Source organism: Harpia harpyja, chromosome 1 (assembly GCF_026419915.1).
Source record: "Harpia harpyja isolate bHarHar1 chromosome 1, bHarHar1 primary haplotype, whole genome shotgun sequence".
In the NCBI taxonomy this organism is placed as follows: domain Eukaryota; kingdom Metazoa; phylum Chordata; class Aves; order Accipitriformes; family Accipitridae; genus Harpia; species Harpia harpyja.
Window position 1 is genome coordinate 46,035,877 of NC_068940.1, and position 13,613 is coordinate 46,049,489.

General features: G+C 46.9%; 1 protein-coding gene across 1 annotated transcript in view; it reads right to left on the reverse strand.

The window, feature by feature from the left end:
* Window positions 1–318: 318 nt before the first annotated feature.
* LOC128143508 (centrosome-associated protein CEP250-like) overlaps window positions 319–13,613 on the reverse strand; it is a 36,085-nt gene continuing 22,790 nt past the window's right edge. The window contains exons 23-31 of the mRNA XM_052790811.1: window positions 13,246–13,558; window positions 12,684–12,811; window positions 12,298–12,418; window positions 10,440–10,594; window positions 5,158–8,097; window positions 3,377–3,532; window positions 2,835–2,948; window positions 2,617–2,667; window positions 319–707 (exon numbers count right to left, since the gene is read on the reverse strand). Of these exons, the coding sequence (XP_052646771.1) occupies window positions 516–707; window positions 2,617–2,667; window positions 2,835–2,948; window positions 3,377–3,532; window positions 5,158–8,097; window positions 10,440–10,594; window positions 12,298–12,418; window positions 12,684–12,811; window positions 13,246–13,558 (4,170 nt within the window). The 3' untranslated portion in view covers window positions 319–515. The remainder of the gene's footprint in view (window positions 708–2,616; window positions 2,668–2,834; window positions 2,949–3,376; window positions 3,533–5,157; window positions 8,098–10,439; window positions 10,595–12,297; window positions 12,419–12,683; window positions 12,812–13,245; window positions 13,559–13,613) is intronic.

Sequence of the window (13,613 nt, forward strand, 5' to 3'; positions counted from 1 at the left end):
GCTCTCTTGCCCCACCTCCCATCCCTGGCCTGTACCCTTCACCCCTTCATTTTGGTAACCACCTCCGTGTTTCCCTCTCTCGTCACAGGGAAGGGCTACGAACTCAAGAGGTTAAATCGTACAGCAGCTCGGAATAGCTTACTTGTGCAAGTGAAAAAAAGAGGGTAAGCTTTTCCTAAGCCACATACTTGCCTAGCCCTTGCTTTTTCCTACTAAAAAAGTGCAGTCCTGCAAAATCTCTTTTATTAAAAAAAAATTCTAGACAGCGCTGGCACTAGGCAATGCTTGCAAACATCAACAGAACAAATGTACCCCCGTTGAAAAAGTGCAGTCCCGCAAAATCTCTTTTATTAAAAAAAAAAAATTTTAAAATCGCTGTCGCTAGGAAATGCTTCCGGACGCAAACAGAACAGATGTACCCCCATTCCCCACAGCAAAACATAATACATTTCCGGGAAGGGCACAAGACCGGAACGCCGTGATGCTGCAGCTGCTCCTCTACAGGAAAAGAAGGTTCAGAGAGGCTGACCCAGCTTCCGAGTCTCTGCTTCCAGAACAGCAGCTTTGGGCTCCCTGACCACAGCTGCTAAGGAGCGAGACAGCTCTTGGTGAAGGTCTGACAGCTCCTGGCTGGTCTTGGCACAGCACTCAATATAGTCCTGCTTGTATTTTCGTTCTTGTGCCAGCTGCGTCTGCAGAAGGGACACCTGAAAGAGGCAAAAGGCCGAGCTCAGACAAGCCCACGCTCTTAGGACCATCCGTAGCTCCACAGATCCGGCTGTCGGGGAAGACGCACCCTCCAACTCCAGCCCTGACAAACACGTTGTCCTTGTGGAATGGGAACTAACAGGTTCCCAGAGCCACCCTGAACTGAGCTCAGATTACCGACAATTCCGAGTTTCTTTCTGGCATACCATTCACAGGTACAACACCGAGACATTACATGCCTATTAAAGAGGGAGGTTTCTACAGCATTTCGTAACCCAACCCTTTTTTTCAAAGGAGAGATTTGGCCTACTGCCACCTTAGTTCCACATGCTTTCTCCTCAGCAGGAGGACTGCTGCATACACAAGGTAGTGAAGAACCGTTCTGTTATGATCTAGTTTACAACCCTGACAGCTAGCACATGAAATGGGAGAAAACTCTCACTCTTCCTAACTTCAGAGCATTTCACAAATGAGCAGAGCATAATCTGATGAACAAAGCCCAGGAGGCAAATGAGCCTTAAAGGACTGCTGAGGCCTTCAAAATCCTCAAACTCTCATTATTTCCTGGCAACAGTGGGTTGTGCCTGCTGGGCTTTTTGGTGGGAGAGACCCAGCTGCTCTCACCTCCTGTCAGGTTGGCAGGGCAGCGCAGCCACAGCAGCTCGGGCGTGTTGCCCTCTGCCTGCTTTGGAGCGGAGGAGATGATACTCATGGAAAGTAAGATGTCAAAGGGACTTCATAACAAACTTCAAAACAATACACAGAGTAGGGAACACCACCCCTGAGGAGAGGGACAGGTCTGACCTTCTCTCTGAAATAATAAGGGCACCTTTGTGCAACTGGGCTTGGAAGCCTCCCACGCTTTGGTAGGTAACCCAGAGGTATGCGTGGGAGAAGTGGCCATCTGCTGCTAAGAGCATCTCCCAGGAAGGGGGAGATCAAGTGCCAGTTCCGCTGTTTCCCAGACCCAGAGGAGTGCCCCAACTAGCCAGCTGAGGATGATTCTTTGAGCAGAGCACCTTTGTTTTCCTGCTGAACTGCTGGAGTAGGTCCACAGTGCAGGCAGACACAACAGTCACAGGGGGAAGGGGCTTCAATCCGTTATCTGTAGCAACAGAACTTCAGGCGCCGAGGCTTCCTGGTGAAAACACCCTTAAGGTGTAACTTGATGGCTTCAGCGGTATGCTCGGCTCACTTGCCGGAGCTGAGCACCGTGTACTTTACTCGCGTAAATCTTACAGGCATTTTGCCCTGAACACCTGCGAAGATTCACCTCCTCAGGGAGACCAGGGCGTACCAGAGCCATAAAAGCATGTGGAAGAGGAGTCTGGCGACTGCTGCTACTGCCAGTACCGCTGTCAAGGCATGCAATAGGCTTCAGGAGCTGGGATGTACATTCTTACACTGATAAAACAAGCGTCCACACTGTGCTTAGGTCTCCGACTCGGTCCGATACTGGGATCGTGATTAGCACAGCATAGCAATAGGAGGCTAACGGTTGCCTGAAGGCTGTAAGCTCTGGCACTGCCTCAGATCCCTGGAGCTCTGATAGAGTGCAAGCTCTACTGTTAGCGGAGTCAAGGGAAAATGGAAGCAGTCAACAAGATGAGTAAGACTCAAGGGGAACATCCTTAGAATCTTCTCTATATTCAGGCGAGTGCCAGTGCTCTGAATTTCCTCCAATCCCTCTCCCACCACGCCTGACCTCTAGGCAAGCCAGAGACTAGACCTAGGTGCATGATGTTGTTTGGCCATGGCCAACAGATGTGTCTGACTGACTGGGTATTTCCACTGCCTGGTGTACTCACTTCCTGACAGCCAAACAAAATTCGGGTTGTAGCATCGTGCAAAGCTGCGCCCCTCAGTACAGCCACGGCAGCTTTTGACGAGAGCTTTCCTACTCCTCACCTGGTTCTGCAACTCAGCTAATCGACGACTGCAGCGAGCGTGAGACTCCTCCTGTGAAGAAAATGCAAGGATTTCCTTTTGGTCTCCAGTTTGGCCAGGGCCATGGTCTACGTTCCACTTCTCTTAGGTCTATACTGGGGGGCTGCTGCCACTGGGATTTGCCACTGTTCCTCTGTATGGGCAGACCCTCCTCCCACCAAGTAAGATTCTGTTCTCACCTGTCTAGAAGCAGCCATCTTGTGCTGGTCAGACTCGGAGAGCGAAAATCCGCACGCATCTGGCAGCGACCGACCACTGTGATATCTCTTCAGTCTCCTCCGTTCACGTTCCACCTGCACGTTGGTGATAGGAGAAAGGGTCACAGAAACCTGCCACCAAATAAGGAGCAAAAGGAGCTCTGGACATCACGGCAAGGAGATTTCTGCTCAGAGGCTGTTAATTGCACCAGAGAATGCTGTGGGCAAAAAGCACTCGAAGGAGGCTATGGAAGAGAAAGAGCAAGAGGAAACAGTTCCTGACACAAGAGTGTCAAATGTGCCTGTATGGGGACACGGGGGCAAGAAGGGTGGGACCGGAGTGAATGCGCATTTGTGAAGGCAACGGGGTGCCAGAAGAGAGAGAAAATACAAAAGCGTGTGTCCACAGGGGGAAGTGGGAGAGGGAAGGAAACAAGCAGAGGACTCCAGAGTGCTGTCTGTGGAAATGTGGTGTGATCCAGCGGACCGTGAGGCTTTGCAGAGGCAGCGAAAGCCTGTTTTACCTGCTCGAGAGTCCTCCTGAGCTCAGCATTGAGTTGCTTCAGCTCTGCCTTCTCCAGTTCCAGCCTTGCAACTGCTCGCTGCAGACATTCCAGCTGCTGTGACAGGAGTCTCTTCTCCGAGAGCCATGATAGCTGCTCCCCTTCTGCAATAGCCTGCTGGGTATACAGAGAGGAGATTATGTGAGCCGGTGCCACATAAAGGTTAGGAGGGACAGAATCAACACGTCAGGGAGAGTGACCGGACTCGGGAATGGACAGTGCCAAGTCCCTTCTGCTCCTCCTGGTTGACGGGCCAAAACAACGCACTCTCTTCCTAGGGGCCCTCCTCCAGATCACCTTGGAGAAATGGAGTTGTTTGGTCTGGACATGTTTTCTGCTAGTTTTGTTCAGTGTCCCCCATTCTGGTTTTGAGTGAGACTGGAAACATTCATCTCCTATTCAGCCACTTAATGGTTTTACAGAGGTCTGTAGTATTTCCAGCTCCCTCTCTCTCAGCCGTTTCTTGTCCATCATGAAGACTTCCACATTTACATGTTCCTCTTAGCGAAGCTATTTAACATCTTTGGTCATCCTCTTTGACCTTCACTGTATATTCATTCTCCTGTCTATAGTTCTACACTCTGTTGTTGGACAACCAAACAATATGCAAGATGTGGGTGAAGCGTTTATTTCTGCAGTGATAAAATACTGCAGTTTTGTTCTCTATTCCCTTTACCTGTTACATCATCGTTACAGAACTGCTATTTGAAAAAAAACATATTATCAACCAAGCGCTATGCATTGCTCTGAACCTAGTCAAGAGCCACCTCCCCTCTCATGGGTTTCTTGATGAACTGCTCCTTGAAGCAATCTCTGACAGCACCTATAAATGTAGTCTTGATTTCAGCACTATACTGATCTATATGGATGCAACTGAAATCTCCCATTGTTTTCATGTTTCCTGCCCTTGTCACTTCTCTGCTTCCCATCAACAGCTCACAATACCTGTCATCATCCTGGTCAGGCTGGTACTAATATTTTTCAAGTAATGTATAAATGTATAATGCTTAAATATAGTATTTTATTAGTAGCGTTTTTTACATGCCTGTATACTAACGTAATGCTAAAAGTACTGGCAGAGTCCCATGCAAGTTTGCAGCACAGGCTGTTGCAGCTGCTCCACTAGCAGTACCTGAGTCAGATCACCTTGGAGAAATCCACACAGATTTGCCTTCATACTTTTTGGACTGCAGCACAAGTACATCCTGAATGTGTAATGAAGCCTTTCACCTGATCTGGCAACGGTACAAATTCCATTCTATTTAATACACCAGAAAAGCTGTACCTCAGAAATCTACATCTCTGAAAGCATCCTCTAAGCACTGTCAGCGTAGCTGCTGTGCAACCATCGTTACAAAATTCTACTAAGAATATTAGTACGTTAGTCTGGTCAACTGTGCCCCTTCCTTTCCATGCCAAACCCCAACCACGACACGTTGGCTAAGCTTGCCTACATATGAGAGAACCAATTACCCACCCCCAACTTTTGGACTTCATTTAATTCTAACGGCAAGCTCTGTAGTTCTTTCAGTAGTTCTGGGCTTGACAGAAAACATTCTAGCAGATTAATGGTCTCTGGCCAGAGCTATACAGACAGGCAAGCCTGCTGGCTGCAATCATGGTTTCTTAGGCCAAGTAGGTCATGTATTTATGGGAATCTATATTCCCATATCTTTATGGGAATCATCATTAGAATCCTTTATTGACATTTTAGTTGACTGATGATCAGTCACACTGCCTACCTGAAGATGAAACCGGTCCTTGTCCCTCTCTGAAACCATACTCTGCAGGATGGCTATTTCTTCCCTCAGAGTCCCGTTGGCCATTTCACTCTTGGTAAGGGCAAGAGTCAGTGCTTGTGCCTTCTCTCTCCATTTGACTTCTCTGCTCTCGGTCTGCTTCAAAATAGCAATCGTGCGCTCCAGTTCTTCCCCCTTGGCTTTCCGCTCATCCGCCAGTTGTTGGGTTAGCTCCTTCTGTCTTTGCAAGGAACGGTCTCTCTCCTGGAGAACTCGCCTCTTCTCTGCTTCCTCTTCCTCCCATTTCTGGAGTTTCTGGATTCGTTTCTTTAGGGTCTCCCCGCCATCCTTCCATCGCAAAGCTGATGTTAATTGCTTCAAGAGTTCACTCTGCCTCCTAAGCTCTTGTTCTCTCTCCGCCAGAGTCTTCTCTAAGTACCCGACTCTGTCTCTGTGGTTCTTGATCTCTTCATCCTTCTTTGTCAGAGTCGGCTGAACATGCTGGAGATCTTCCCGAAGAGCTCTTACTTCCTCTTCTAACTCTTCTAGTTCACCTTCGGCCTTGGTCTCTCGTTCCGTCTCATGCAAGGCTTCTTCCAGGAGCTTTTCTTGCTCTCTGCGATGCCTAACCTCTTCATTCTTCTTGGTTAGCCTAAGCTGGAGATTCTGCAAGGCCTTCAGTTCTTCTTCTTGGCGCTGGAGTTTTTGCATGAGAGTTTCATTGTCTTCTTCTCTCTTCCTCACCACGTGCTCAAGCAGATCCACTTGCTGCTGGCATGATGTTAGCGCTACTTTCGTGCTTTCTTCACGAAGCCGGAACATGTTCATTTGCTCCGTCTGCCTGAGGAACCCCAAATGGTTCTCCTTCAAGATTTGGCTCATTTTGTCTAGATCCTGCTCTAGACTCTTGGCCTGCTTGCCTTCTAACTCCTTCTGCTCTCGAAGCTCCTGGACGTGCTCTTGCAAAGACACTATCTCTTGATCTCTCGCTTCTAGAGAAGATTCAGCGTATTCTAGTTTTTGCAGTATAGCTTTGGTCTGCATCGCTGCCTCCTCCTTTTGCTGTTGAAGCTTAGAGATAGCCTCCTCCAGAACCTCTATCTTTTCCTCTCTTTCTTTCAGAGTCAGTTTTGTTGCTTGGAGATTTGTTTGCTCAGCTTCACGCTTTTCCTCCTTTTCCTTCCACGCCTCACATTGCTTTCTAAGGGATAACATTTCTTGTTCTTTTTCCTTTAGTGCCACTTGAAGCTGCTGCAGAATTTCCTTCTGCTGTTCAGAGTCTTGCTCTTGTTTTTGGAAGGTCTCAATCAGTTCCTTCTGAGATTCAATCATTAAATCCTTTTCTTTCAGTATTGCTGTTGTGTATTCTAAGTCTCTGTGCAAGACATTCATCTGTTCTTCTGTTTTTTCCGCAGAGCTCCTTGCTTGTTGCTTTTGGATGTCTAGGAGTCTGTCCTTTTCTTTTAAGGTTCCTAAGGTCTGCTCCAGTTGGTCACGGACAGTCCTTAACTGCATTTCCATGACTTCTTCAGCTTCCCGGATTTGCTTTTGTTGCGACTCAAGCTCTTGATCCTTTTCAGATAAAGAGAGGGTCATCTTTTCTAGTGTCCCACGAAGCTCCTGCAGGTAGCCCTCTTGCTGTTCCTTGTACTGCTGCAAGAGTCTTAACTGATCCCTTTGAGAATCACACTCGCGCTCTCTGTCCTTAAGAACTGCCCTCAGGTCTCCAAGGCTCGCGTGCAGAGATTTCACCTGTTCTCTCTCCATTTCCAGTGCTTGGATCTGCTGAGTCAGAGACAGAAGCTCCAAGTTCTTCTCCTTCAAGTTCCCTTTCATATGATCAAGATCCACCTGCAGATTTCTCACTTGTGATGCACCGTGTCGTTCTAGAATCATTATTTTCCCTTCCTGGAATTGGATCTCCCGGTCTCTCTCCTCCAGCTCTTTGCTCATCTTGCTGACAGCAGTCCTCTGCATTTCTCGCTGCTTCTCCAGCTCCCGTATCTGTTCTTGCTGGGATCCCACCTCCCGGTCTCTCTCCTCCAGCTCTTTGCTCATCTTGCTGACAGCAGTCCTCAGCATTTCTTGCTGCTTCTCCAGCTCCTGTATCTGTTCTTGCTGGGATCCGATCTCCTGGTCTCTCTCCTCCAGCTCTTTGCTCATCTTGCTGACAGCAGTCCTCAGCATTTCTTGCTGCTTCTCCAGCTCCTGTATCTGTTCTTGCTGGGATCTGACCTCCTGGTCTCTCTCCTCCAGCTCTTTGGTCACCTTGCTGACAGTAGTCTTCTGCTTTTCTTGCTCCTTCTCCAGCTCCGCTATCAGTTCTTGCTGGGATCTGACCTCCTGGTCCTTCTCCTCCAGCTCTTTGCTCATCTTGCTGACAGCAGTCCTCAGCATTTCTTGCTGCTTCTCCAGCTCCTGTATCTGTTCTTGCTGGGATCTTATCTCCCGGTCTCTCTCCTCTAGCTCTTTGCTCATCTTGCTGACAGTAGTCTTCTGCTTTTCTTGCTGCTTCTCCAGCTCCTGTATGTGTTCTTGCTGGGCTTCTGTCTTCTGTTTTGTCTCTGTTATGTCCTTAATAACCTGATTGACAGTAGTTTTATACATTTCTTTCTGCTTTTCCAGCATTGTCATCTGTTCCTGGTATAACTTCATTTCTCCCTCCCTCTCTGACAGGATGGCTGTCATATGAGTAACACTCTCCTGCAAAGCTTTTACCTCTGCTGCTTCTTTCTGTAGCATCTGGATTTTCTCCCACTGTGTTTCTACTTCCTCATTTTTAATTTTTAAGATAGATAGTGTAGTTTGGAGTTCTTGTTCAAGGGAGTGATTCCTATCTGTTGCTGTATTTGCTTGGGTTTCAGAGGCTGTGACTGATTCCTGAAGAAGTTTTATCTCCCATACCAGTTTTTCTTCAAGTGCTTGCAGCCTGTCCCGTTCATGCTGCAAAACAGGAAGGAAAAGATTCAATAATTCCATCTATGTATGTTTGGTTTTCATACTAGATTTGAACGCCTGCTCCAGTGGCAGCCAAGGGCTGAAGTTTGAGCTTTTAGTAGAAAATTCAAGCTCTTCAGTTGGTTTCCCTGTTTGATGTAGATTTTCTCTATCACTCAAAAAAGATTTGAGAACTGTATTGTATTTATCAAACTCTGTCCGTAACTGATTTTTGGAGTCACCGTAAATGGAGAAGTGGGAAAATACTGATCATGTAAGAACAGCTGCACTGGCTCAAATGTCTAGGCTAGTATCCTGTATGTAACGGTGCCTGTAAGTGTATGCCCAGGGAAGAAAGCCTAGGAGTGCAGTAGACTTACATGATACCTCCCCTCCCCAACTCCAGCACTGTTCTGGCTTGTGAGAACTTCCATAGTCTCCTCCTGACCCCATATAGACCTGCTGTATTTACTACACCCTTCGTCAAGGATTTCAACAGGTCTGCTCTGCTGTAAGCATACCACCTCCTGTCATTTGCTTGTAGTGTGGCTCTCACTTCATCAGATGGCTCTTGTTCATCTCTTGGAAGAGAGTGAACAACTGCTACTCCCTCTCTCCCTGCCTCTCGGGATGTTGTAGACCTTTCCTGTACCACCCTTTAGGTTGCATCTTTCCCAGCTTACTGTCCTGGTTTCAGCTGGGATAGAGTTAATTGTCTTCCTAGTAGCTGGTACAGTGCTGTGTTTTTGAGTTTGGTGTGAGAAGAATGTTGATAACACTTAAGTTTTCAGTTGTTGCTAAGTAATGTTTAGTCTAAAGTCAAGGATTTTTCAGCTTCTTATGCCCAGGCAGCAAGAAGGCTGGAGGGGCACAAGAAGTTGGGAGGGTACACAGCCAGGGCAGCTGACCCAAAGTGGCCAACGGGGTATTCCATACCATGTGATGTCATGCCCAGTATATAAACTGGGGGGAGTGGGGGTGGGGGGATCGCTGCTCAGGGACTAATGGGCTGTCAGTCGGCAGGTGGTGAGCAATCGCATTGTGCATCACTTGCATATTCCAGTCCTGTTATTATTACTATTGTCATTTTATTAGTGTTACCATTATAATTATTAGTTTCTTCTTTTCTGTTCTATTAAACTGTTTTTATCTCAACCCACAAGTTTTACTTTTTTTTTTTCCTATTCCCTCCCCCATCCCACTGGGTCAAGGGGAAGTGAGTGAGCAGCTGCGTGGTGCTTAGTTGCTGGCTGGTGTTAAACCACAACACTTACTCAGCCAGCTCCATCTTCCTTTTTGCCCTTCTCTGAACCTCTTCTAGCTCTAGTGTGTTCTTTTGGGGAGGAGCTGCCAGAACTGCAGCCAGGATTTAAAGTCCAGACTGAGCATGATTTAGGCAGTGGCATGATGATATTCTATTAGGGAGGAAGGGAAGAGAGAACAACCCCAACATTTGATTTCCCAGGTTTGGGGTTGGGTTTTTTTTTTTTGGACCTCTACTGTGTAGACTTTTCATGGTACCATCGTCTAGAACCCCACTGTGCCCTCTCGAAGGAGTAACGGTCAGATCACAGCCTTTCATTCTGTGTTTGAAATTAGGACTAGTTTTCCCCTTGCAGGCATACATATTTATCTGGATCAGCACTTTTGGTTCTCAAATTTCTCTGTTTTTTCCCCACTGTCTGCTCTCAGATGGGCAATGTTGAACAGCTTTCTAGTATTAGCAAACTTTGTCTTCTCACCCCTTCTTCCAGATTCAAACATTTAGAAATCTAAACATGGATTTGGACACAAATAATTGCCCAAACCATGCAGCATAAATAGAGACAAGCTTGAAAATTACTTTGACTAAAGCTTTGAGGGCAGAAATCTTCAGAATTGAGGAAAATAAACACCCTGAATCGTAACTGAGTTTTATATCACTACGGCATCTTTTCCTGCTTATTCAGAAGAACACAACTGGAAAACTTAAACCAAAAAACAACCACTGGTATAAACAATATTCTTCTGCTCTTGTAGTGGTCTGTGGTCTCTCCACATAGTCAGTGATATTGGTCATCTTAACTCTCTCTCCTTTCTGGACTGTCTTTTCTTACCCAAGGTGATAATCCTGCTAATTCAGCTACATGAACCAAAAGTCTGGGTAACAAGGAATGATGAGTGGAAGGAAGGGGAAAATGAGGGGAACTTGGTCAGCATTTGCGTACTCTATATATTCTCAGATTTCGACTGAACCTGTACAAGACCACCCAAAACCAGCTCTCCACTGTAAAAAGCTGCTCCCTAGAATTAACGGAAGACCAAAAAATATGTAAGAAATGGCCCTTCATGGCATCTGCCACCCTCACCAGGACATCCCTTCTTTGCTTGTCAGTGCTCTCGAGTTTCCTTTCCAAAGATGCCACCTCTTGATGTAGAGTCATAGCCTCCTCCTTTAGAGCAGCGGCCTCTTCCTGCAAGGCAGCTTGTAGAGAGTTCTTCTTGTGTTCTGCCATCTGTGTCTCTACAGCAGTAAAGGTGAAGGAGAATGTGAAAAGCAAAGCAAAACCAAAGTGATCTGCATTCTACAGAGAAAACATCATTTTCTTATCTGCCTGTCTGTGTTTTCCAGGCCCTAAGTCCACAAGGACTTTCAAAGCAGACATAAATAAAGGAAAATTCCAGGCAGAGAAAAAAGGAAGTGGCAAGGTTCAGAAGAATATGAAAACGTGTTTGCTCTTCTGCTTGTTGAAAGGCCAGGCCTAAGGGCACCCACGGGGTTAGAAGCAGGTAGAACCGACATTGATGAAACAAGGACAAAGACAGTAGGTGAGAGTCAGATCTAGTGTCCTAAAGGAAAAGGAAGAAGCAGCAAAAGTGAAGACTGAATAAGACACAGTTAATTGACCAGGAAGACTTAAGAGACATTAGAAAAAAGAACAGATGTCAGTGTTGTGCTTGAAGATGCACTTTGGTATTTGTCCAAAAAAATGCTAGGGGAATATGTTGTGGACTGACAGAAAAAAGAAGAAAGGAAATATTCAGTGATACTAGGACAACAGCAAGGCAAGAGCAACTGAGCATCACACCATTACTGAGACCTGAAGCAAGAAGGACTACCGATAGACAGAACTAAAACTAAAATAATAGATTGAACTAATAGACAGGAACTAAAGAGGGGAAGAACTGAATAGTGGGACAAGCAGGATCCATCCAATGGCAGCATTTCAAGTATATAAGCTGTTATCATATGTAACATATATAGTAAAAACTACAGATGTTCCAGAAAAAGTGATGAACTAAGGCCTGGAAAACTCTCCTGTAAAGAGTCTGAAAAATGATCAGCAGTTCCATGTCAGAGAGGGAACATGAAGAAATACTGAACAGGTAAAGGCACTACATGAGCAGGCGACAGCCTGTGGGGGAGGCAATGAGCCATGCCCACACTTCCCTGTTCCTGTAGTCTGAGACAAGGGAAACAAGACAATGAGATGAAAAAGCAATTCTGATGTGGAGAGTGGGAAAACAATGACAGAGAAAGCAGCAGGGATGTCTGCCCAGCTATGATACATACAGGCCAATAGCCCTGCAGGCTCTGGGATGGCCTGGAGATTAGAAGAAGAGGTGACTAATTACATGTGAAAAACAGTTGACAGATAAACCCAACATGAACATGTTACCAAAGGCGTATGTAAGAAGTGGCTAGGGAAGTAAGAAATTGTGTTTGCTATGGCTGTGGGCTCAGACACCAAATCAGTATCAGCAAGAAAACAGATAAGAAGGATGCAGAAGCACTAGGTACCAGAGAACTAGGAAAAGCAGCAGCAGAAGGGATGCAATAACACAGAAGCTTAACACTGAACTAATGCTCTGTCAATCTGCCACGTAAGAGGAAAAAGAAGTCCATAAAGACAAGGCTTTTTGCACGCTGGTGCTTTTAAAGAGCATACGGAGAAGGATGCTGTGAGGCATTAAGCTACACCTACTTAGCAGTGACACGTGACCTGAAAGGCACCACCTCTGCACATTACCACCAGTAGCATAGCTAGATGCACTGCCATCCACTGTATCTTTCTCTATAAAAAGCTTTGACTGGTAGTTCTATAGATGCTTGTTGTTTTTCTCCTCTTCCCATCTCCAGGCACTGCACTTTTTCTCTGCATAGTATCGGAGATCCCCGCTGGTGAGACAGGATGGGGTCAGTGGGTCAGAAAGGAGAAGCCGTACCTTCCTGGCTTTGAGCCAACTGTTTCTGCAGCTCTTGATTGTGGGCACGGAAATGGTCCCTCTCAGCTTGCCTGTTGCTCAGCTCCAGCTCCAAGTCCTGTGTCTTCTTCCTTGCATCGTTCTGGAAGAGGTAAGAAGACAAGCATCACCTCACAGAGCCACTACTAGCAGGAGACAAAGAGGTACAAACACTAAGGCAGAAATAGCCAAGGTGGCAGGGGGCAATTGGACAGTAATGGTAGATGTAATCACGATTCTCCTTTCTCCCCATGGCAGCAAGCCAACCCAGCCTACAAGAATTTACACCCATTCTGGCTTTGGCACTCTGCTTGTCAGTTCAGCCCAGCCAAGGGACAGGATTTCTGGGTGCACTAGACACACATTACCAGAGCTTGCTGAGTCTGCTTCAGGTGCTGACGCAGGTCTTGTAGGGCTGCTGCCACTCTGTCCACTGTGAGCTCTGCAGGAAGGTCCCTGGCCTGAGAAACAGTTAGGCCCCAGACATGACCCTGTTCTGAAGAGAGAAGCCATTCTGTTTCAAGCTTTAATTGAAGGGTGTCCAACAAACAAGGCTTCTTTATACACAAGAGAAGGTGGCAGTGCCTTTGACATCATCCTAGAGCTCACGTTACAGCAAGACGTGTGTCACAGGCTAACGTTATTTTGATGACCACTAATGTCAGCACTGCCCCAAGGAAGAACGCACATGCCCTATGACTTGACATGACTTGGGCCCTATTTCATTTTGATGCTGCTCATTTCTGCACATACAAACATGGACTTGTCTCTCTGCAGGGATGTCAGGCTTTCAAGACTTCCCAAGGCTTGAGTCAGCCTAAACTGAAAGGATGAGTCTATCATATCAGGATTACAAAGAACCACCCCTCCCTCCATCTGCTCTCCTATACATGCTCTATAGACTTGTTAACCCCGCCTCGCACAACTTGCCTGAACTCCAAGTGCCTAAGTCTCTGCTGTCACAGATCATGCGCTGGAGAACCAAGTGCAGCTTGTCCAGCTGGGATCGGGCTTCACAGTGGGCACTGTTAGCCTGCTGACACTCTGTGGCCAATGCCTTTGCTCTGTTCTCTGCACTGCAAAGCCTCAAACGCAGCTCAGACATCTCAGCCTCCAGCATGTGCAAAGAATCCCTCAGGCACCGTTCGCCTGCTTGGGACTCCTCCAGATCCTGTAGCAGCTGCTTCTCTCGAGTTGCCAGGCCAGCCTCCTTCTCCAGCACTACTTCCTGCAGTGACTGTATCTATAACACAGATGCACAGAGCCTCAGGGACAGGGCTGCTACTGAGGCAGCAGAG